The sequence below is a fragment of the Camelus ferus genome, chromosome 3 (assembly GCF_009834535.1).
Source record: "Camelus ferus isolate YT-003-E chromosome 3, BCGSAC_Cfer_1.0, whole genome shotgun sequence".
Lineage (NCBI taxonomy): Eukaryota > Metazoa > Chordata > Mammalia > Artiodactyla > Camelidae > Camelus > Camelus ferus.
Window position 1 is genome coordinate 93,581,625 of NC_045698.1, and position 26,061 is coordinate 93,607,685.

The following is a 26,061-nucleotide window of genomic DNA, read 5'->3' on the forward strand; positions in this document are numbered from 1 at the left end:
AAAAAGCTATTAATCTGGAACGTTAACTTATTTCTGGTAATTTGTCAGTTTATAATTAAAATATAAATTTGGAAGTTACTTAGATATGGAAAAAGGCTGTTTTGGCCTTTTTCCTTAAGTTCTTAAGTGACCTGTGAAAAACCAATGTTTCCATAGGATCTGCACCCCCCTTAGTGAATCCACCTCTGCCTACCACTTTTCAACCAGGAGCTCCACTTGGGTCCCCTCCAACTGGAGCACCACCTCCAGTGAGGGCCCTTACTCCTCAGAAATCATCACATAAAGTTGTGCCCCCTCCTTCGTTTAATTCAGCTAGCAACCAAGAAGGTAAGCATGGCAAAAACCAAGTCTAGTCCTAAAGTTTTAACTGAGGATGGAAGGATCAATGTCATCTGAATTCTGTGCATTCAAATCATATTTTTTTCAGAAAAACTAGTTGTTTGGGTTAGGGAAATTCTAAATTCCCTTAGGAAATTAGAGTTTAAAAAAGTTCCTCAGAATTCCCTGCCCTATGCTAGAATGTAGACTAGCTTTTGGGATCACTGCTGTTAACTTTTTTTTGTTGTTGCTGTGCAGATTTAAAAATCATGGCTATAAAGTTAGATGCCTTTTGGGAGATGGAGGCGAGAGGGGAACATGGACATGGTGTTACATCTATCCTTTTAATATATAGGCTCTTTTCCATGGAAGCAGTATTTTGATTGCCACTGTCATTGTAAATATTAACAAATATTTATGAGCTTAAGTAAAAAGTCAAATATACAATCATTTTGATGTTTTATATAAATAATAAAATGTTTAAAAGCATTGTCTTTAGATATAACTTTAAAATATGTTTATTAATTTAAACAAAATATTTTGTAAAATTAGAAATTTGATTTTAGCAGAAATATAACCATTGCAACAAGATGTTGAAATAGGAAAACAGAAGAGGAGGGATAAAAACCACTGCCCATATCCCACTACTCGATACAATCAATATTACTGTTTTTGTTTTTTCTTTTAGCATTTCCTTTTTTTAGTATTGCAAGTAGGGAAAAAACTGACCTGTGAATAATTCGAAAAGAATGGTGTTAAAAATGACTAACAAAATGATAAAGCAATGTCCCACTGGTTGCCACATTATATTTTTGAAAATCAAACTACAATAAATATTTTAACTTTTAACCAACTAAAAATATGCCCTTTTTGTTTGTTTGTTTGTTTCTGTAAATAGTTTTGACTAATGTTTACCCCTGTATCAACTCATGGCTAAAGTCATGATGGTCTTGAGAATTTGAAAGAAGTTACTAACTTTATTGAAGCTATTAAACTTATCTATTTGGTGTTAAAATGACTGTTAAAATTAGCACCTTTCTTATGTGCTAGAGGTTGATGCTGTTCATTAATTTTAGTTTCTTCTGTACCTAAATTAGAGCTAATAAATAGTAGAGGTACCTAGAGATGAATTTTTATTATTCATTTTAGTGGTTGTTCTCTAGACTTAAGCGCAGTTGTTCTAATGAATATGTATCACCTTCAAATTAATTCTAGATTCTACTCTGTTTTTCCATATTTTGAAAAAAAGATTTTTATCCTGATAATTTTGTCTTTAAAGAGCATGTATTTTGGTGATTCTTTTTTTTTAGTGTGTACTGCTCCTTAGAGGTTTTTTTAATGCTGCTCTCACGACTGCTAAAATTTTTCAGATAGTATATAACTTTATAAACTCCACAAAGTACCATTCTTTATTTTATATATTTAAAAACTTGCATTGTTTGAGAATTTTATTTTCACATTATATATTTTTCCTGGGCTGTGGTTTATACTATTTGTCATTTCAAAAGTTACTTTAAATTTTAGACATTAGATCAAATCTTGCAGAAATTGTAATAATTGTTCTAATTTAAATATTGTCAATAAACTTCCTTCTTAGGTGTTCCATCAAATACTAATAATGGATCTATGGTGGTTCACAATAGTTATGATGAAATTGAAGGCGGTGGCTTCTTGGGTGAGATGCTATGAAAGTTTTTTGATTTTTTTATGTGTTCCTTGTAGAAAACAAAGAAGAAAACTTCATAATTATGTCATGCAGTGATATCTGTTAGCATTTTTTATCTCTATGCTTTTAGATCTTTTGTTAGCTTTTTTACATTCAGAATTGGAATTATTGGCTTCATTATTATTGTGTTATGACTGTAGAGTATTTTGATCAATTAGATCTCTTTAAATTTATTTAATCAGTTGAACAGTTAGTATATTTTAAGTTGTTTTGAATTAGTATTTTACTCTAAATACAAACTTTAGTACATGCTATGAAAGGAAATCAACTATACTAAATTTATTTTTGTGTGTTTCCAGCTGTAAGTCCACATTAGCTAGATTTTAATCATTGCTATTACTTTGTTATTCGTGTTTGTCTTATTTTACCAAAGTGATAAGTGAAAGTATTAAATTACTCAAAGGATTGTGGAGTTAAAATTTCTATAATGTAATGGATCTATGTGTTGATTTAAAGTACTCTGGAGTATAAAATAGAACTTAAAAGTTACCTTGTTTCTAGCAACACCACAGCTTACTAATAAGAATCCCACAATGAGCAGAAGTGTTGGATATTCATATCCCTCCTTGCCACCTGGTTATCAGAACACACCACCACCTAGTACAACGGGAATGCCACTCTCTTCCTTGAATTACCCAAGTGGGCCACAGGCTTTTACTCAGGTAAACTTTTTATTTTCTTTCTTTCTTTCTTCCTTTTTTTTTTTAACCTATGTTCTACCTTTTAGTTTAAACTGTATTCCCATGAAAAAGTTTTAGGAAGGTAAAAATGAACATTTTTAACCAACTAGAATGATAAGGAATATTTCATAAGGCTTTTGTTCTGTTACGTGCTCTAACACCAAAAAATTGACCAGAGAAAGTAGATTACAGTTTTGTTATTGAGAGAGAAATTAAGTAACCAAGTCCTTATACTCTTCTCTTTTCAACTGAAGGCTACTTACTTTAAAATTAAATGTCTTCAGACTCCCTTAGGTGCTAATCATTTAACTGCAAGCATGAGTGGATTAAGTCTACATCCAGAGGGGCTAAGAGTTATCAATCTCCTTCAAGAAAGAAACATGCTTCCATCAACACCTTTGAAGCCTCCAGTTCCAAATTTGCATGAGGACATCCAGAAACTCAACTGTAACCCAGAGTAAGGCTTCACACAGTGCTTCTTATCAAATATGACATTCTACTTGTTGTAAAAGTTTTCCACGTTTTTTTGGAGCTTCATGTGTTAGGACAAGTTGTACAAATATATTAAGTTATGAAAGTAGTTCTGCCTGCAGGAAACAGTGCTTAGTTAGTTGCTTGCTTGATGTTTGAAGTATTCTAAGTCAAGAAATAGGGTTGTAACCCCTGAGCTAATAGCTGCTCATATCTGCTCTAATGGGACTATGATATTCATTATCATTATAGTGGCTACATTATATCTTCAAAGTCCAAAGTATAGGGATTTGAATCTTATAATTCTTTATCTGCTTTCATTTTAAATTGTTTCTCATACCAAACATAATTTTAATATTCTTTTCTCTCCTAAAATTGATTGTGAGTTTAAGTGTGTATGAAGACTTTCTGATAAATTGAATTTTATTTTTAAATAGTCTTTTTAGAACCTTCAGCAAAACCGAGCTTTTCAGTAATAAACTTAACTTTGCACTTACAAATTTGGGCCATCACCTTGTAATTCCAGTGCAATCTAGATTTACTTAAAGAAAAATAAGTTGTTTGATAGTCTGGACTATCTTATACACAAGCTTAGAAGAGACTTTTAATTATATAAAACAGGGCTATTACCATGCACCCTTTCTTTCCAAAAAGGATTTAAATATTTAAAAAGGATAAAATTTGTGAGGACCTATTGAACTATTCATTAGTAATCTGATCCAATGTTAAAATGTATACCTGTTAAGTCTTTTTCTTTTTTGGTCCAAAAGAAATCATAGTAACAACTGACACGATTTTTACTTTGGTATAGGTTATTTCGATGCACGCTGACTAGCATCCCTCAGACTCAGGCCTTACTGAATAAAGCCAAACTTCCTTTGGGACTACTGCTTCATCCTTTTAAAGACCTAGTGGTATGTTTTAATAGTGAAAGTAAATGTCTTGTGGGAAATTATCTTGGTGATGAGGAATTTTCTACATGAGTGCAATAATTTGAGCTATCTTTCAGAATTTGACCATTAACAGATTCCTTTATTTGTATTTCAACCAGAAATTTGATTACTAAACACTTTCACAATGAGATAAAATAAACATATTATTGAAAAATTTAAGAGGTACTGAACAGAATAGAGGTACTGAAAAAAAATAAATGAACCATACTATTTTAAAAAGTTGTAAATTGTTTACTCATTAAACGACTTTACCCAATTTCCCAGTTCTGCAATTCTTGGAGTAAAATCTGTTGCTTTAAGAAGCTGTTTCAGAAAGAAAAAACAAAAAGAAGAAGGGAAAAAGAAGAAGAAGCCCCTCTACTATTGTCCTAAGACTCTGGGTCCTTGACATGTGACCATGTACTTCTGAGAAGATCAGTACCTAAGTGACTTACCCATAACAAACCTCCTTTTGGTGATAGGATTGTATTGCCTTTTTAAAAATTTTAATACTGTAGATCTTTTATTATATAGGATAAGCTATAAATAGGAGCATATTGAATATTTAAATATAATTTAACCATATTTTACTTTGTGACAGTTCTTTTATGAGAACTTAGTGACCTGTTAATGTAGCATGAAGAAACTTCCTAATTAATTGGTCATTTTTTTTAGATTGATCCTTCCTTTGCCATTCATCTCAAAGATACATGTAAATTTACTATGTTGTTTTTGCAATTTTAATTTTTAATAAGAAGATAAGTACTTTCTAAAAGGCAAAATTTAATGAGAATGGTCCTAAGGAAAATCACTGGGGTTTAAAAATCAACAAATTTTGCTTAATTTTTTGTGGGGTGATATGGACACATTTTGTTTGTTTCTTTTTCCTTTTTACTATTTTTTCTTTTCTTTTTCTTTTCTTTTTCTTTTTTTTTGAGGGGGAGACACATTTTCTACCTTGGTTTTTTTCCTCCAGTGTTACAATATCCCAACAATTATTTGGACGTTATGGATTAATTACTTGAACTTTAGGCATGATGATCACTGCCTTTAATAAATTAGTTCTGTTTTTTTCAGCAATTGCCTGTGGTTACCTCCAGTACAATTGTGAGATGCCGTTCCTGCAGGACATACATCAACCCTTTTGTCAGCTTTCTTGATCAAAGAAGATGGAAATGTAACTTATGTTACCGAGTCAATGATGGTATGTTTTGTTTTGTTTTAAACATTTAAACATTTCTACATGCATTGTAGGGAAATCAGACAACACAAATGTGAAGTTTAAAAAAAAAACCTTGTCCTTTAAGAATTAACAGTCATGGGGGAAGGGTATATATAGCTCAGTGGTAAAACGCATGCTTAGTATGGACAAGATCCTGGGTTTATCCCCAGTACCTCCATTAGATAGGTAGATAGATAGATAGACCTAATTACCTCGCCCCAAAACATACAAAAAAATTAAAAACAAACAAACAAACCATGTCTTATTTACTTGTAATCTTTTCACGCAGAGATAAACGTCTATTAGCTTTTTTCTGGGCATTTATACTTACATATAAATAATTATATACTTCTTAAGCAAAAAAAGTGATGATATTATTTTGTACCACTTGGTTACATTTATTATATTAAATGTATAATAACTGGCATAATATTTCATGGTATTATTTAAGCCTATAATTTAAGAAATTTTTTTATTTAGAAATTTTCCCATGCCTTTTCTCTAGGGTGAAAGAAAATAAGTCTACAGAGTAGCTGCCATTAGCTTCATTCACTGCTATATGAAGGGAGGTGGGCAGTGCTAGAAGGTTAGTTGAATGTAGTTTTCTCAGTAATTGAGGAGGAGGAAATCTCTCTTAGTAACTCTTTCATAGTTTATATTTGAGGAATATTACCTAACTAATAACATTATATTAGGATTAGAGAGGAAAAAAGGGTATGCCAATATCCACATTGAAAATTAGGTCTCTGTTTAGAAGGAAATTTCATTAAACATTGGGGAATGGAGGAACTTGAGATATTTTTAAAAATCATTTTTATTGTTTATATGTGTTTTTTTTAGGTGTAGAGTAAAGTGAGGGTAGGAAAGAAACATTCTTTTTACTCCAAAATAATTCAGAAAATGTGTGTATGTATAGTGTTTAGTATACCTTTAAAATCTTATAAATATGTGCTTCAATATATGAAATTAAATTGTAAAGGTTGAAGTCACTTTCATATGCAGCCCATACCATTTCATAAGCTGTGGTGACCCTTTAGCATATATCGGAATTTGAATTTTTAAACAGTTACTGGGAAGACAGATGCAATGATAATTTAGAAAATGGTCTTCAAGCACTAGTGTATTATAAGCAGTAGGCAATTGATGTTCCCAAGAGGTCTTATTAATTATTGAAACTCACCAAACCTTTAGGCTTTAACCTTTGAAGTATTTTTACCAGAGCCTTCTAGAGGCAGTCAGTCTGTACATTTCATATGTCAAATGTTACTATCCTTGTACCATTGTGAAATTTAAGACAAAGTTTAGTCTTGCATTTAAGAAAATAATTGGCATTTAATGAGTTTTTATCCTCCTTTCAAACAATTTTAGAACAACTTCCCAAGAATTAAGACAAAGAGGATATTAGAAGATAGGAAAAGAAAAATCACAATCATTGTAGTTGTAAAAGTAAAAAATACTGAGTGCCATTATGGAGGGAAACTGAATGGAACTCAGAATCAAAGTATATTTAGTCTATATTGAATTATTTATAAATTCGTACATTAAGAAAACAGCCAAATGCACGTATATTAAATATACTTTAATAAGTGTATTAAACTTAATCCTTTCAGTTTTATCATTATATGTTGTTAACTTACATAGTTCCTGAAGAATTCATGTACAACCCTTTGACCAGAGTCTATGGAGAACCTCACAGAAGACCTGAAGTTCAAAATGCTACTATTGAGTTTATGGCTCCTTCAGAATACATGGTAAACTTTCACTTTTTTACATAGCATAAATATTTCACTATACTTGGTTTTAAGTAAAACAGTATAGAACTTGTGGGGGAAGGATATAGCTCAAGTGGTAGAGTGCATGCTTAGCATCACAAGGTCCTGGGTTCAATCCCCAGTACCTCTTCTGAAAATAAATAAGGATACCTAATTACATCTCTCCCACCAAACAAACAAACAAACAAACAAACAAATACAGAATTCTTTAGGAAAATTATAGATTTTTAAATTGGTAAATATTATCTTTGTTTATAATAAAAGTAATTAATTAGTATGTAAGGGTAAGTTTGAAAAGTAATAGTGTAGGGGGGAGGGTATAGCACAGTGGTAGAGTGTGTGCTTAGCATGCATGAGGTCCTGGATTCAATCTCCAGTACCTCTATTAAATAAAATAATAATAAATAAAGTAATAATAAATAAATAAACCTAATTACCCTCCCCAAAACAAAACAACAGCAACAAAAAAGGTTAAAGTAGTGTATATAAGTTTCCACTTACGTTTCTTGTGTATCCATTGAGAATTTTGCAGTATAATATTGAGATGATATTTACTTTTAGGTCATTCCAGTTTTTTTCTGTTGCAAATAATGGTATGATGCACATCCTCTTGCAATTACTTTTACATATTTGTGTATCTGAGGTCTTGCATTTAAAATGATAATAATTATGCCTAATGTTTAGCATTTTACATTTTACAGAGTACTTGTATCTTATTTATTTATTTATTTTTACCATTTAAAATTTATGTATCTATTTTACAATATCATATTTTATAATTGAACTATAGTTGATATACATTATATGTTACAGGTATACAGTATGGTGATTCACACATTTTTAAAGGTTATACTCCATTTATGGTTATTATAAAATACTAGCTATAGTACCCATATTGTATAGTACATCCTTGTATCTTATTTTATACCTGATAGTTTGTACCTCTTAATTCTCCACCTCCCCCTTCCCCTTCCCTCTTACCCCTGATAACCACTGGTTCCTTCTCTACATCTGTCAGTCTGTTTCTTTTCTGTTATATTTACTAGTTTGTTGTATTTTTTTTAGATTCCATATGTAAGTGGTATCTTACAGTACTTGTCTTTCTCTGTCTAACTTACTTCACTTAGCATAATGCCCTCCAAGTCCATCCATGCTGTACACCAGAAACTAATACAACATTTTAAATCAACTGTACTTCAATTAAAAAGCAAACAACCAACCAACCCACTTAAAATATGGGCAGAAGAACTTCAGGCATTTTTCCATATAGGAAATGTAGATGGCCAACAGGAACATGAAAAGTTGCTCAACATCATTAATATCAGGGAAATGTAAATCAGAAGCACAGTGAGACATCACCTCATACCTGTCAGAATGACGATCATCAAAAAGAACACAAATAACAAATGTTGGCAAACATTTGGAGGAAAAAAGAACCCTGGTACACTGTTGGTGGTAATATAAATTGGTGCACCCACTATGGAAAATAATATGGAGATTTCTCAAAAACCTAAAAATAGAACCACCATATGGCCCAGCAGTTCCACTCCTGGGGATATATCCAAGAAAAACAAAAATCATAATTCAAAAAGATACATATACCTTGCAATTAATAGCAACATTATAATTGCCAGGATATGGAAGCATCCCAAGTGCACATCAATAGATGAATGGATAAAGACGATGTAGCATATGTAAGTAATGGAATACAACTCACCTGTAACAAAGAAGGATATTTTGCCATTTGTGGCCCTTCGTTCACTTTTTTTTTTTTCCCCACTTCAAAAACCAGAATTTTAGAACTGGCATAAACATTTCCATTGTATCCAAAACAACAAAATGCCTACAAATAAACTTAATGAAGGAAGTTACCTATACTCTGAAAACTGTAAAACATTGATGAAGGAAGTTGAAGATGGTACATGAGAAATGGAAAGGCTATCTTGTGCTCTTGGATTGGAAGGATCAATATTATCAAAATGGCCGTACTACCCAAAGCAATCTACAGATCCAGTGCAACCCCTGTCAAAATACTCATGACATTTTTCACAGAAGTAGAACAAACAGTTCCAAAATTTATATGGAACCAATAAAGACCCCAAATTGTCAAAGCAATCTTTTGTAGGTCTTTTTTTCCTCTTTCTTCTTTTTGTTCTCTTTTCTTATGGTTTGATGACTAGAGAAGTTCCTTTAACATTTGTTGTAAAGCTGGTTTGATGGTGTTGAATTCTTTTAGCTTTTGTTTATCTGTGAAGCTTTTGATTTCTTCATCAAATCTAAATGAGAGCCTTGCTGGATAGAGTATTCTTGGTTGTAAGTTTTTCCCTTTCATCACATTGAATTTATTGTGGCATTCCCTTCTGGCCTGTAGAGTTTCTGCTGAAAAATCAGCTGATTCCCTTGTGGGAGTTCCCTTGTATGTTATCTGTTGCTTTTCTCTTGCTAATTTTAGTATTTTCTCCTTATCTTTTAATTTTTGTCTATTTGATTACTCTGTGCCTTGGTGTGCTCCTCTGTGGGTTGATACTGTGTGGAACTGTCTGTGCTTCCTGGACTTGGGTGACTGTTTCCTTTCCCAAGTTGGGGAAGTTTTGGGTTATTATCTCTTCAAAAATTTTCTCAGGTTTTTTCTCACTTCTTCTGGGATCCCTATAATGTGAATATTAGTGCTTTTCATGTTGTCCCAGAGTTCTCTTAAACTATCCTCATTTCTTTTCATTCTTTTTCTTTTTTTGATTCTGCAGTGGTAATTTCCTCTAATCTGTTTTCTAGCACAAGTACTTTTGATCATCACAAACAGCTCCCTTAATTAAGCTAGGGATACAGCTGTGAAAGCAGATTTAGTTAAATGAATTGCCAAATACCTTTTTTTTAATTCTTATTTTTTATTGAAGTGTAGTTGATTTACAATGTTAGTTTCAGGTGTACAGCAAAGCGATTCATATATATATATATAACTATAGATATATACTCTACAGATAGATAGATATATCCAGATTCTTTTCCAGTTCTTCAAGAAATTGAATATAGTTCCCTGTGGTATACAGTAGGTCCTTGTTGTTTATCTCCACATATCTTTTAGTAAGTGGTAGAGCTTGCATAAAAATCCGGGACTTTTCATATGGCTACTCTTTCTCCATGTCATAATATAAGGAAAAAGAATATGAAGATAAGACTTAATACCAATTTTTAATATTTTATTTTAGTATATTTTTGTGGTAATCTCTATCTGGTTAACTGGGGCCATTTTAGTATAGAAATTTTGAGAATTCAGTCTCTTTTCACCACATAGAAATTTCAGTGTAGAAAACATTTTTCTAACACTTAACTGGTTGGTAATGCTTTCTGCAGTGTAAATGTCCCTTTGTTGAATTAAAGCCAAAAAATTGGAAGCATTTGTTCTTTTGAATTGGCCTTCCTGGGTTTATTTTCCAGGTTTTGTAAAAAAAAAAAAAATGGCTTTTTTTAAATTTGGAAGCTTGTCTTAAATTTGGAAGTTATGCTCTTGTGAGTCACCTCTTGGGCAACCTATGAATTTGACAAGTGGTATGTGCAAAAAAATATAAGAATTAGTGTAATATATGCTGAGTTTTGATTGTGGTTATTTGATGCTTTTTATTGAATTGAAAACAAATCTTTGAATTTGGAAATTTAAAATATTCTTGTACATTTTTATGGAACTTGGCTGAAATATCTTGGTTAAATAATCAGCTCTGGCTAACTTGATTTGTCATTTTCAGAACTGTAATTTCCCTAAATTGTGAAATATAATGTGCTTAAGGAAAAGTCTATAAAACAAGAATATATAGGTTACTCAATAATAATAACACCTGTGTTAGCACCACCCAGGTCAAGAAACTGAATATTGCCGATACTCCCCAACGCCTTTCTGATCACATTTCTTCCCCTTCCTGTCCTACAAAAAGCACTCTTCTGACTTAAGACAATCACATCCTCATTCTTCTTTTTCTGAGTATGTATCTGAAGATAGTATAATATAGTTTTACCTGTTTTTTAAACTTCTTTTCTTTCTATATTGTTTTTCTTAATCTGTTACTATTTATTATAGTCTTCACTCACTCTGTAAATAATGCTTGTTTTATTGTTTTGCTGTATGTAGGCATGACAAATGATAGCTTACATATAATCCTGTTAAATGTGTTTAATGAGATCCTTTTTTCCCTTCAGTTACGACCACCTCAACCTCCAGTGTACCTCTTTGTATTTGATGTCTCTCACAATGCAGTTGAAACGGGGTACTTGAATTCAGTTTGCCAGAGTCTGTTAGACAATCTGGATTTGTAAGTATCTTAAATTAGAAACTAACAGGGTTTATAAAAGGAATAAGTAATTTTAAAATATTTTTATAAAAGTGATGTAATTATGTTCTAAAGGTCCACTTAAATCAGTTGTTAGCTTTAGGCCTCACTTTCTCTGAGAAACATTAATTTAACTTTTTATTATGGGAAAATTTCAAACATGTAGTAAATAGAAAGAATTTGATGAACTTCCAGGTACTGTTCCTCAACTTCAGTATTTTAACCTTTTATCTGTTCTTCCTTCATGTAATCCTGCTCCTCCCAGCCCAGCACACAGTTTCCACCCCCACTAGAGTATTTTAATGCAAATCTCTGTAAGCATATCATTTTACCTAAAAGATACTTGGAATTATTTTTAACCCTAACTAAAATATGAGTATCACACCAAACAAAATTAGCAGTAATTCCATCATATGATCTAATACCCAGTTCAATTTTTGTTCCTGGTTGTCTCAAAAATGTCTTTTTACTATAGGTTTGTTGGAATAAGAATCTAAAACAGTGTCTACACATTGCATTTGCTTGTCATATGTCTTAAGTTCCTTAAAATAACCTTACTTTAAGTGGTTCTTAGATACTTACTGTAACCCGTAAAAGCTAGCTTTCAGTGTAATGAAGTACTACTGTGCTCTTGTGTGGTAAGGAAGAATGTGCAGGACTAAATCTCTTCAGAAATGGACTAACTCCCTCACACTGGTGAAAGGCTTTCTTGTTCTTACCAGCATTTGTATTTTTAATGTTGTAGGTTGTATATAGGGATTATCTGTTGATGAGAGAGTTCATTGACTCACCCAAGCATGAACAACAAGAATGAAAACTAGTTTATCTTTTCTCCTATGAAACTAAGGTCTATATATATAAGTTCTTTGAAACAGATTCTTTTACTGATCTTCTTAAATGAATGCATTAAACAATATAAGAAGAGGTTTGGGCAAACATTTTTTTTTTTAAGATATGTACTACCTAAATCCCTATATTGCATTTTGGAGTTGGTATATGGTATTTTTTTGAAGTATTTTTTGTAAATTAAAATCATCTACAAACTTTTGTATATACTTTACAGTATTTTTTAATGTGTCATTTCCTCAGTGATTAATATAACTTTATATGGGTATAGTGAGTTTTGGGTTGCTGTATTATTGCTGGGTTTGATCGTTTGGCTTATATGTAATGTTTTCACTTTGAGTAGGGTATGTTTTCATGGTGACTAATCACTGCATGGGTTAAAATATTTATGTTGGGACAGTTTCCATCTCACAAAAGTAGATATTTGTACGTAAGTCTTTGCAGATATTTTAGGTATATATATGTATATGGGAATACTTGATAAAATACTCTTCTGAATTTGCTTTTAGGCTTCCTGGCAACACTCGGACAAAAATTGGCTTCATAACATTTGATAGTACAATCCACTTCTACAGTCTTCAAGAAGGTCTCTCTCAACCTCAGATGCTAATAGTTTCAGATATTGAAGGTATATATTGTATACGTAAAATTATTTAACTGCCTTAAGAATTTTTAGTTTTAGAAATATTTTATGACTGTTTGACGAATTAGGAATGTGTGGTATGATTCTATGGTATTGAGGAAAACCTTGAGTATAAAATCATAAAATTGTTGGAAGTGTAAGATTCCTTCAGTCAAATCTCTTATTTTACAAAAGAGGAAACAGAACTATGGAGGTAAAGTGAGTTCTGAGCAAGGCAACAAAAGCAAGTTAATGTTAAAGCTCATTCAAGAAGTATTTGAGGATAGACATAGACTGTGGAACAGAATAGAGAGCCCAGAAATAAGCCCTCACATATATGGTTGATTTTTTGACAAGGATACCAAGACCATTAAATGAGGAAAAAACAGTCTTTTCAACGAATGGTTCTGGGAAAAGTGAACATACAAAAGAATGAAGTTAGACCTTTACCTTAAACTATATAGGAAACAACTCAGTGGATCAAAGACCTAAACTTAAGAACTAAAACTATAAAGCTCTTAGAAGAAAACATAGGGGAAATTATTCATGACCTGGGTTTGGTGGCGATTTCCTAGACATGACAGTAAAAGCTGAGACAACAAAAGGAAATAAATAAATTGGACTTCATCAATGTTAAAAACTTGTACGTGAAAGAACACTATCAAGTGAGTGAAAGACAAGTCAGAGAATGGGAGAAAATATATACATATGAAAGTCATATATATGATGAAGGAGTAATGTAAAGATCTCTTCAGCTCAGCAACAAAAGAATAACACAATTCAAAAACGGACAAAGAACTTGAATACACAAGTCTCCAAAGAAGATACACAAATGGCCAATAAGCATGTTAAAAAATGCTCAACATGTTTAGTCATTAGGGAAATGCAAATCAAAACCACAATGAGATACCGCTTCATATCCATTAGAATGGTTATTAGCAAAAAAATGGAAAATAACAAGGGCTGGCAAAATTGTGGAAACATTGGAACTGATGTATGTTGCTGGTAGGAATATATAATGGTGCAGTGCTATGGAAAACAATTTGGCAGTACCTCAAAAACTTAAAACAGAATTACCATTGTGATCTACCAATTCTGCTTCCCATTATATACCTAAGAGAACTGAAAGCAGGCACTCAAAGAAATACTTGTATACCAACGTTCATAGTAACATTCACAATAACCAAACATTGGAAACAGCCTAAGTATCCATCAACAGATGAATGGATAAATAATGTGGTATTTACATAAAATGTAATATTATTCATGTCCAAGAATGAAATTCTGATGAATTCTACAACCTTCATGAACCTTGAAAACATTATGCTCAGTGAAATAAGCCAAATGCAAAAGGACAAAAGTTGTATGATTCTGCTTGTATGAGTGGATGAATTCTTAGAGACAGAAAGTAGATTATGAGTTACCAGGGGTTTAGGAGAAGGGGAAAATTATTTAATGGGTACGGAGTTTCTGTTTAGGATGATGAAAATGTTCTGAAAATATATAATAATTACACAACATTATGAATGTACTTAATACCACTGAACTGTACACTTAAAAATGGTTAAGGTGATCGATTTTGCATATTGTGTATATTTTACTGTAGTTTAAAAAATTAACTCACAATAGATCATAGACCTGCATGTGAGACTAAAACTATTAGAAGAAAACATTGGATTAAGTCTTTGTGACCTTGAATTAGGCAGTGATTTCTTAGATATAACACCAAAAGCACAAATAAGAAAAGAAAAAAAAATAGATAAACTGGGCTTCTTAAAAATTAAAAACTTTCATGTTTCAAAGGATACCATCAAGAAAGTAAAAAGACACCCACAGAATGAGAGAAAATATTTGCAATATATCTGATCAAAGTACGTATCTAGATTATGTAAAGAACTCCTACAATTTAACAATAAAAGCACAGCCTAATTAAAAAAATAGCCAAAGGATTTGAATAGACATATCTCTATTCAGTACACCATATTCAGTATAATGTATATTCAGTTGGCTGGTAAACACTTGAAAAGATGTTCCATAACATGAGTTATCTGGGAAATGCAAGTGAAAACCACAATGAAATGCCACATCACACTAGTTAAAAAATTCTCAAACACAAATCGAAAATTTTTTGTTGCTCTGGGCTTGTCTGTGAATGACCATGAAAGTTCCATGAGTATTGGTTTTGGGGTTACAAATAAATTTTAATGAGTAGGAAATTTCACAAATACATAATCTACAAATAATGAGGATTAACTGTACACCTTTAAAATGCAGTAGTTAAAGAGCCCCCTTCTGTCATGGTTGTTCTAAGTCTCACAACAGATCAGCCAATTCATTCATTCATTCATTCATTCCCTACCTAATCTGTCTACTTACTTGGCATAAAATAAAATCACTGAGCAGGTGATTCTGATGATGAGCCAAGTTGTGAATTTATGATGTTGTCCAGCCTTTCAATTTTATACATAAGCTGATAAATGGAATATCCCTTACTGGATGTCACATAGCAAACATTTTTAAAAAGGACAATAACAAGTATTTGCAAAGATGTGGAGAAATTGGAGCCTTCATTGACTACTAGTAGGAATGGAAAATGGTACAGCCATTAGGGAAAACAGTCTATCAGTTCCTTTAGAAGTTAAACGTAGAGTCATCATATAACCCAGCAATTTCACTCAATACAATGCTCAAGAAAATTAAAAACTTTTCCACACTGTAAGTCAACTGTAATTCAATTTTTAAAAAATTCTTAAATATGAGTTATTAAAAAACAAAAGAAAACAGAACATGTCCACACAAAAATGGGTGCATGAATGTTTGTAACAGCACGGCCAAAAAGTGGAAACAACCCAAATGCCCCTCATTTGATGAGTGGATAAATGAAATATATCCATACAATGAAATGTTTTGTTATGCAGCAATAAAACTGAATAAAGTACTGATAGATGCTACAACATGGATGAACCTCGAAAACATTATACTAAATGTAAGAAGCCAGTCACAAAGGACCTCATACTGTAACTCCATTAATCTGAAATGTCCAGGAAGGGCAAATCCAGAGACGGGAAGACTAGCAGCTGCCTAGAGCTGTGGGAGTTGGTGGGAAAATGAGGAGTGACTGCTAATCGGTATGGAGTTTCCTTCTGGGATGATGAAAAGGATGTAGAATTAGATAGTGGTGATGGTTGTGCAACTCTGTATGTGTTAAAAAAAATCACTGAATTGTGTATTCTACAAGGATAAATTTTGTAGTATGTGAATTATATCTCAATAAAACTTTTAAATCTTTTTAAAGAAAAAGAAGAAATCCAAACAGTGGACAGTAGATTTTTTTACATGACAACGAAAGTAAATATTTAATGTTTCAAATTATTTGTTGGTGTTTTATAAACATTATGATGAGCTTTAATTTTTGTAATAAAAAATAAATAGTACAAAAGTGTGAAACATTTTTTGAGGAAGTGAGACTCCTTATAGTGCTCCACCATCACCTACATTTCCTTCTCAGTTTACTTTCTTCAGAGGAAGGGCATTTAATTCCTAAGAGTAAATTTGAATCCTGAGATGCTCATCTGATGTGGCCAGTTGATATACCTTCTGATTCACTTGTTTTATAGTTCCATAAGTAGAATGGGGGCCTTATTTATGACAGAGTATCTGCTTTTTGAATGACAGAGCTGTTGGTGGGCTATATTCTGTGTCAAGACATAGAATTCTTGTGTGTCATCTTAGTCAACATTTTTTTTTTTTAATGCCAAGAGTGTTTCTTTGGCTGGCTTCTGGGGCTAAGCAATTCTAAAGCAGGATTCTAAATTGTTGTCTTTAATTTAAGAAGCAGAGCAATTGTCCAAACCCTTACTGAGTGCTTATGCATCAGTATTTTCTATTTGAGAGGCTGTTTACTTTTTATATGGTAACAAATAAGTTGTAATGAAAACCTAAATCATTGCTCTTTTGTTGACTCTTTGAACATATGTAGACATTGCTGTAAAAGTGGTGGAGGTGGCTTTTCTCTAAGTATGGGGGTGGTTAACTATATCAGTGTTACGTATTTGGAACACCTTTAACAATCAAGTTTTGTTTAAAAGAAATATTTCTTTATTCTTTCAGATGTTTTTATACCTATGCCTGAGAACTTATTAGTAAATTTAAATGAAAGTAAAGAGGTAAGGGACACTTTCCTATCTGACATGTTTAATTGAAATGTTGAAGGATTATATTTTTGAAATTAACTTTAAGTAGACTTTTTCTTCTTTCTGTGACATTTCTAAGATGTGTAGCATTTTATATTTGCTGTTAGTTAAAATTCATCAGATAAACAGCTTTTAAGTTTGCCCTTGAACTGATTGTTTTTAAGTTTAATATATCAATTTGTAGTAGGGTAGAAGATAAGCCTATTCCATAAAGGAGGAAAACCTGAAGGAAACCTGCCTTGCCAGCCATTTGGGAAATTGGGAGGGTTGCTGAGATAAGCTTCTGGTCACTACATAGAAGCACTTTAGCTAGGCTGCTTTCAGTGCCCTTTGCTTTTCTGATTCACAGAGTGTCATTGGGGTCAGTTCAGAAGAAACTCTTATTACCTGCCTGGAAATTGCCATGACATAATACAGTGAGAGGTGAACAGAATGTGTCTGAAGGGGGGATGTTGTCTACCCTGTACATGCATATATGCCGTAGGGGTAACATTTTAACTAGCAAGTCTATGGTCTCAGCTGTTGGCAACGGTGACTTCGCCATACTGCGAAGTATTTTTTTTCCCATTAACTCTTTTTATTTGTACAACCTAACCTGAATAGGTAGCTGTTTTTGTTTTTCTTTTGTAGTGATATTACTAGTTGGCAAATTTACTGGCTATCTTAGATTTTGCAATGGGGAAGAGTTAAACTCACTTTGGAACTGAAAAGAATAAAGTGTGTAGAGGTGATTGAGAAGGCCATATTTCATGGCATTTAAATAAATCAAATCTCTAAACTGATGGTTCTTTTGGATACACTTTGGACTTATAGTCTTGCTGGACTACTGCATGTGCAAGAACTGTAAGGCCCCAATTTTGATTTGTCTTGCTTGCCAATTTATAATGTTGACTTAAAATGGCTTTCTTGTCATTTGACCAACTTCATTGTTTACTGTACTGTCTGTAGATTCTCTGACCATCATCATGACTCAGTGTCTTGTCTGTTGTATTAGTTACCGACTTACTGTGAAAAAAATTAATTGTAACACTCTTGAGTTTTCTTGCTTTATTTCACAAGCTTGTCCAAGATTTACTGAAAAGTTTGCCACAAATGTTCACCAAGACCCTAGAGACCCAGAGTGCCTTGGGTCCAGCACTTCAGGCTGCCTTTAAGCTGATGTCCCCAACTGGTGGTCGAATGTCTGTCTTTCAAACACAGCTCCCAACTCTTGGAGTGGGAGCCTTGAAACCAAGAGAGGAGCCCAACCAAAGGTCATCTGCTAAGGTTAGAAAATCTTATCAAATGTACAAGATTTATGCTGGTGCTTTGTCCCTTTGACTACAGAGCTTATTTAAAATTTATTTTTCAGTTGTAGAGAGGAGAGAATATAAGGAAATAGATAAAGCATTTCTCTTTTATGTAGATATTTCTATTTTATTACACTATTTTCTGCCTGATTCACCCTTACCTTGTGTTTAGATATTTAGCAGGCCACTAACAATGCTGTCTGCCTTTGACAAGAAAATTGGGCAGACCAAGAGAAGAAGCTTGCTAGGGACAAATTAGAACCTGGATGACCAGTAAAAAGTAGTCATAATTTTATATGTTGACTGCCATGGATTGCTTTTGAGCACCTTGTGTGTATATATCTCAAAAGATTATGCAAGTGTGACCATATACTATAATGATTAAGGTGTCAACTTTGGAGTAAGTCTGCCTAAGTTCCACTGGTTTTTAGATGTGCAAGCTTTGCCTCCCTGTTTCCTTATATTTATAATGTAAAAATATTGATAGTACCCATCTCTTATGATAGTTGAAAAATATTACATGTGAATTTAGAAGTTTCCAGCATACTAAGCATTCAATAGATTAGCAAAATTAGTATAATAGGTGTATTTCTTTTTTAAGGTAAAACAAAATAGAAAATTCTTAAGCAGTACATGTTTCTTACTGAAAAGAGAGAAAATATTACAAAACAAAAGGATTTTGTAGAATGCCCAAGAATAATTGTCAACCGTTGGTATGTATAGATAGGTATTTAAATTTTATGACAATTTAATCATTTAAATTTTTTTTCTCTTTTTAATGATTAATAGGACATTCACTTGACACCATCAACTGACTTCTATAAGAAATTAGCCTTGGACTGTTCTGGTCAGCAGGTAGCCGTTGACTTATTCCTTCTCAGTGGACAGTATTCTGATTTGGCTTCTCTGGGTAAGTTCTTTTTGATGATTATTTTTCTCATGTGAATATCAAAATGGTATTTATATGATAGTTTTCTAAATGGAGGACAAAGTGAATGAATTCTTATTCCCTTGGGAGAATTAGTCAGTTTAGTCTATTGTAAACCTTATAGTCTTGTATTCTAAACATTTATAATAGAGAAATTTTTATATTACTATTTAAAGGGATGAAATAATTATTTTTTGACAGTATTTTAAGAAGTTAAAGAAAGATTGATCCAAATGCCTATGGTTACTGGTATAGTAATAGAATGTATTCATAGTAATAGTAGTGGCAGAATTTAAAAGGAGTATGTGTTCTTTTTCAGGTTGTATTTCTCGGTATTCAGCAGGTAGTGTCTATTACTATCCCTCTTACCACCATCAGCACAACCCAGTCCAAGTACAGAAATTACACAAGGAACTACAGAGATACCTCACTCGAAAGATTGGCTTTGAGGCAGTCATGAGGATTCGGTGCACCAAAGGTGGGGGTCTTTTTTTTTTACATTAACAAAGGTGTAATTGTTGCTTTTGATATGAATAAATATGCATGTTTTCACCTAGTCTTATAAAATTTGTTCTTCTGATATTTTGTATTTACTTTGATGGACTGTGCAATTAAGAATAGAGAAGATACATTGTTGAAAAACTATTCAATAGGGACTATTTTGAATATACTAAAAACCACTGAATTGTATACGTGAAAAGTGTGATTTTTATGGTATGTGAATTATATCTCAGTGGAAAAAAAATCATATCCCCAAAGAAAAAAAAGCATATTACTGATGGGTTTTCATTCCACTTGACTGAATACTAGTAGTGGAAGATATTTTTAAAAACTATTTTAAAAAATTATGGTAAAATATACATAACAAAATTTACCTTTTTACAATTTTTAAGGATACAGTTGAGCGGTATTAATTACATTCTCATTTGTGTAACCATGACCACCACCCATCTCCAAAAGTAGAGTATCTTTTAGTTTGTATTCTTCTCACCCTTCACCTGCCATTGACACCTTGCCACATGTTGCTTTGGAAATAGTCTCACAGTTTCTTTCTTTCTTTTTTTTTTTTTTTTTTCTATATGAACATTTTTTATTGAGTTACAGTCATTTTACAATGTTGTGTCAAATTCCAGAGTAGAGCACAATTTTTCACAGTTTCTGAATGCTTATATCGAGTTTGTTTTTCAGGATAAATGTTTTGTGGCTGTTAAATGTGATAACTATTTTCTTATGAGAGTGGGAAATTATAATTCTTAATATTTCATTTCTCTACATTATCAGCCTGGTTCTAATCTTTTATTCAGATTTAAAAATATTATTGCTCTGTAAGAGGGTTGAAGCAATCATTGTTTAGAATGGAACAAGTATGTGAAATATGTGGCAGAAAAATAAATATCAAAAGCTAGGGATCCACAAACCTGTCCACTAGATAGATACTGAAGTCTGTTGGTCAAATGATGTGCCAGATGAAGTTCTCTATTATCCATCACTGTAATAAAAAGAAAAAAAAGATTGATTGAAACAACCAAAAAGGAAACTTACATAATCTCTTATATAAGGTATCAGGTAAACACTTGAGGTTGCCACATCTCCAAACAGCTCACAGCTATTGGCATCATCCATAACCAATGAGTTACCACAATAGCCTTCTATTTCTGTTTTCTTTTTTTTCTAATAACTTTATTGAGATAAAATTTACATATCATATAGTTCACTCATTTGAAATATACAATTCAGTGGTTTTAAATATAGTCACCATGATATTACCGTAGTCAATTTTACAACACTTTCATCATTCCCACAAGAAAACCCTGTGCTGATTAGTTGTCACTTTTCATTCCCCTACCTAGGCAACTGCTGGTCTACTTTCTGTTTCTATAGACTTGCCTGTTCTGGATATTTCATATTAATGGAGCCATACAGTATGAGGCCCTTTGTACTGGCGCCTTACACTTAACATAATGTTGTCAAGGTTCATCCATGTTGTAGTATGTATCAGTATTTCATCAGCCCCCCAACTTTCGCAAAAATATTCCTTTTTATTTCTCAGTAGTTCTCCATTGTATAGATATACTCCATTTTGTTTATCCTTTCATCAGTTGATGAATATTTGGCTTTATTCTACTTTTTAGATATTATAAATAATATTGCTACGAACATTTGAGTAGAGGTTTTTGGACCTGTTTTCATTACTCTCAGGTCTATACCTAGGATATACTTGGGTTATAAGGTAACTATGTTTAGCTTTTTGAGGAATGGCCACAGTATTTTCCAGCAATTACACCATTTTTCATTCCTGCTAGCAATGAATGAAAGTATTGATTTCTTCACATCCTTGTCAATACTTATTATTGTCCTTTCTTTTATTTTAGCCATTTTAGTGGGTGTGATGTGTTATCTTTCTGAGGTTTTGATTTGTATTTCCCTATTCATTAATGATACTGAACATCTTTTCTTGTGCTTATTGGCTATTTATCTTCTTTGGAGAAATGTCTATTTAGATCCTTTTTCCATTTTAAAACTTGGTTTGTCTTTTTTATTGAGATGTTAAGAATTCTTTTTGTATTTTTAGATATAGAGCTTCTATCAGATATATGATTTGCAAATTTTTTGCATTTTGTGGGTTGCCTTTTTCACTTCTTAATGGTACCCATTGAAGTACATTTGTTTTTAATTTTGGTGGTGTCTCATTTATCAACTTTTTTCTTTTTCTGTTTGTGCTTTGGCATCATATCATAGTATAAAACCATTGTGTAATCCAAGATCACAAACATTTATAGTTACATTGTCTTCTAAGTGTTTTATATTTACAATTCTTTTATTTATTTTTAGTTAACTTTTGTATTTGGTGAGGTAGGTTTTTTACTTCATTCTTTTGCACGTGGATATACAATCGTCCCAGGACCATTTGTTAAAAAAAAGACTGTTCTCTCCCTATTGCATTGTCTTGGCATCCATGTTCCCCTGTTGAAAATTAGTTGATCGTAAATGTGAGGGTTTGAATTCTGGATTCTGAATTTTATTCTTTTAATCTATATGTCTATCCTTATGCCAGTACCAAACTTTCTTGACTGTTGTGACTTTATAGTAACTTTGAAATTAGGAAGTATGAATCCTCTACTTTTTTCTTTTTTACCAAGATTGTTTTGTGATATTCTGGGTCCCTTGCATTTCGATATGAATTTTAGGTTTCTCTTGTCAGTTTTTGCAAAGAAACCGGCTGGTATTTGATAAGGACCTCACTTAATTGGTAGATAAATTTGGGGCATATTGCCATCTTAACATTATTAAGTTTTGTCATCCAAAAACGTGATATGTCTTTCCATTTATTTAGATCTTCTTAATAATTTTTTCAACAATATTTTAGTTTTCAGAGTGTAAGTTTTGCATTTTTTGTTAAATTTATTCCTAAATGGTTTTTTGATATTATAAACAGAATTATTTTGAAATTTTCTCTCCTATAAATATAATTAATCCTTTGTATATTGATCTTGTATCCTGCACCCTTGTTGAACTTGTTTATTAATTCTAATAGTTTTTTAGTATTTATGTCTTAAAGGGCACATTTATTGTATCCTATTAATTCAAGATTGATAGACCTCAAAAATGATTATTTCTGCAGATATTGCCTCTAAATTAGGGGAAGTGTACATCCTAAAAGTGCTTTTAAGATTTTTCTCTTTGGCAGGACAGAAGCTGTTTTATATGTACCTAACTTTGTGAAAGGAGTTTGGACGTACAAACCAACCTATGCCCTCCTTCTAGAGTACTTAATTTAATAAATCTTTGTGGTAAATTTGCTTAGGTTTCTCTCTTTTTTAAATGATAAATTTCATTACACATGAAATAATATGCTCTTGGTAAAGCTAGGGGGGAAAAGGTACAGTACAAAAAGATGTCTCCTTCTCCTCCTTCTCCTTTTTCTCCTCCTTCTCCTCCTCCTTCTTTTTTTTTTTTTTTGTTGGGGGAAGTAGTTAGGTTCATTTTATAATTTATTTTTAGAGTAGGTACTGGGGATTGAACCCAGAACCTCATGCATGCTAAGCATGCATTCTACCACTTGAGCTATACCCACCCCCACATCTGGCTTCTTTTTAACCACATCTATTTTTGTACATGCAGGCCTGCATCCTTTTTTTCTTGATTACTGTTATAAAGTTGGTTTTTATTTCACAAGCAAAATATATACCTGTTACTGTAAAAATAAAAAGGAAACATTATTGATAAACTAAAGTTCTCTTCTGTCAGCTTGTATGTGTGTGTTATTGCACTTTCACTCTGTCCTTTTATGTAAGTTACTGCAAGCACATTGCTGTGATACCAAGTTTTTCTATACATTTACATACTTACATACGTCTCCATGGAAAATATATAGAACAGTACAGTAGCATAAATAACATTGTACATGTTTTTAGCAAGTCTTGAAGATCTAATTTTAGTATATGTAGATCTGTCTCATGTTTTTTAACTTCTGCCTACCTTCAGTAGAATATACACACTACAGTTTAGTTATTTTCCTACTGATTGGCAGTGGAGATATTTCTGATTTTTTTTTTGTTGTGACAGTAACAGTAATGCTTATTTTTTGTTGCCCATATAAATTTATCACTTGAATGATTGTATCTGTAGGATAAATTCTTAGATATGGAATTACTAATGTCAAAGTAAGTATTCATTTAGAATTTTGGTAGATATTGCCAAATTGTCATCCAAAAAGTTGTTTGAAATTTTGAATTCATTTAAGAAGGTATCTTTTATCCCTCCTCCACTCTCACTAATTACTGTGTATCATCTAATGATTCTGCTCCCATTTACAATGTGAGGGTTGTTTTTCCCCATACTACCAAGCAGTTAACTCAATACTGACATTGTCTACCTCGAGATAGTGTCATACCCCACAGGTTAAGGGTTCAGTCTCACACAATTGCTCCCCAAATCCCCACCCTCCCACCACCCACGTTTCAGAAGCCAGTCACAAGTCCAGTTTGTTACCTGTGCTTCTGACCAACTGGCTTTAGATTGGAGGTTCCAACGAAACCCTCTGTTGTTTGGAATTACTGGCTAGTAATTCAGAGAAACATTTTACTTACTATATTACTGGTTTATTATAAAAGAATTTAACCCAAGAACAGCAAGATGGAAAGGTGCATAGAGCAAAGTGTGGGGAAGGGAAAGGATGTGGAGCTTCTGGAGCGTTCTTGCTCTTTCTGAGAGCTTCACTCTCCCCAAATTTCCACGTATTCACCAATCCCAAAGTTCTCTGAAAGACCTCATCTTTTTTGGGTTTTTATGGAGGCTTCATTACATAGTCATGGTTGATTAAGTTATTGACAACTGGTGATTGGTCCCACCTTTGTCTCTCCCCTCCCTGGAGGCAGTGGTTAGGGATTGCACTACACTTTCAGAACCTTTAATCCTGTGGTTGGATCCTCTGGCAACCATCCCCCATCCTTAGGTTACCTAGTTGCTTTCCAAAAGTCACCTCATTAACATAGCAAAAGACGCCTTTATGACTTTTAGGGGATTCTGAGGGTTACAGGAGCTCTGTGCCAGAAACAGGCAAAGACTGGGTATATATTTCTTATAAACCACAATATCACATCTAAACTTTTAAATTTGCTCTCTGCCATTCAGATAAGTGAAAAGGATAAAATGTAAATATTTATATGTGGGTGTATATAAATCATTTTGATGAATTTTTCTCTTCTAGGTCTTTCCATTCATACTTTCCATGGGAACTTCTTTGTTCGGTCAACAGACTTACTGTCTTTGCCAAATGTAAACCCAGATGCTGGGTATGCAGTACAGATGTCAGTGGAAGAGAGTCTTACTGACACTCAGTTGGTTTCCTTTCAGTCAGCACTTTTGTATACATCCAGCAAAGGTAAGTTTTCGTTTGTTTGTTTTATTGTAGCAAAAAACACAAAACATGAAATCTATCCTCTTAACAAAATTTTAAGTCTAACATACATTGTTAACTATAAGCACAATGATGTAGCAGAGGTAAGTTTTTTGATTTGGCCATGTATTTTATGGCTTGTGATAAACTCTTTTTCTTTGGAATTAATGATTCATTTCTGTTAAGCCAAAAGAGTATTCTTAACCTAAAGAGGTTTGTTGCTTATCCTGGTAAAGCCAAGATGTTTGGTATTTACTATTTGAAGCATTTTATTTAACACATATTTATTGAGGGTCTATTTAGTGTCAAGCACTGAAATATGTTCCAATAACACAACAGTCAATAAAATTGAATTAAAAACTGTTTTTTTTCATATTGCTTATTCTAGTAGGGGAGACAGAAAATAAAGAGGATAAATAAGTAAAATAACTGTGTTATGTAGTGATGTTAGTTAAGGAGAAACAGAAAACAGCTGAAGGGTTTAAGAAGGGCTGGGGGCCTGGTATTTTAAGATAGGGTAGCCAGGAAAGGTCTCACAGAGGGTGACATTTGAGTTAAGTTTTGAAGAAGCTCAAATGGAAAATAAACACTTTTTAAGGATATCATTTATTTAGTACTAATTAATTTATAATATGTTTTGTTCTAAAGATGATATGAAGGCTGGTTAAATTTAATTTTATTATTTCAAAAATTTACAGCTCTCACCCTCTATTTTGTTTTGTCCCCTTAAAAAAGTTTTGGAAGTGTTTCGCACTCTGTCTACTCACCTTTACAGCACCACCAAAATCTATAAAAAGTGTATAATAACAGATATTTTAATAAAACCTTTACAGAGTTCAGTTTT

At 32.5% G+C, this 26,061-nt stretch overlaps 1 protein-coding gene across 3 annotated transcripts in view; it reads left to right on the forward strand.

The window, feature by feature from the left end:
• SEC24A (SEC24 homolog A, COPII coat complex component) overlaps positions 1–26,061 on the forward strand; it is a 62,291-nt gene that overhangs the window by 22,773 nt on the left and 13,457 nt on the right. The window contains exons 3-16 of one of the 3 annotated variants that reach the window (XM_032476771.1): positions 157–327; positions 1,916–1,993; positions 2,546–2,706; positions 3,009–3,181; positions 4,007–4,109; positions 5,205–5,331; positions 6,991–7,100; positions 11,310–11,422; positions 12,796–12,914; positions 17,019–17,074; positions 18,161–18,367; positions 19,180–19,300; positions 19,638–19,796; positions 25,029–25,202. In XM_032476771.1, the coding sequence (XP_032332662.1) occupies positions 157–327; positions 1,916–1,993; positions 2,546–2,706; positions 3,009–3,181; positions 4,007–4,109; positions 5,205–5,331; positions 6,991–7,100; positions 11,310–11,422; positions 12,796–12,914; positions 17,019–17,074; positions 18,161–18,367; positions 19,180–19,300; positions 19,638–19,796; positions 25,029–25,202 (1,872 nt within the window). Of the gene's footprint in view, positions 1–156; positions 328–1,915; positions 1,994–2,545; positions 2,707–3,008; positions 3,182–4,006; positions 4,110–5,204; positions 5,332–6,990; positions 7,101–11,309; positions 11,423–12,795; positions 12,915–17,018; positions 17,075–17,450; positions 18,131–18,160; positions 18,368–19,179; positions 19,301–19,637; positions 19,797–25,028; positions 25,203–26,061 lie in introns of those variants that run through there. The other 2 variants (XM_032476772.1, XM_032476773.1) reach the window with 2 other exon arrangements.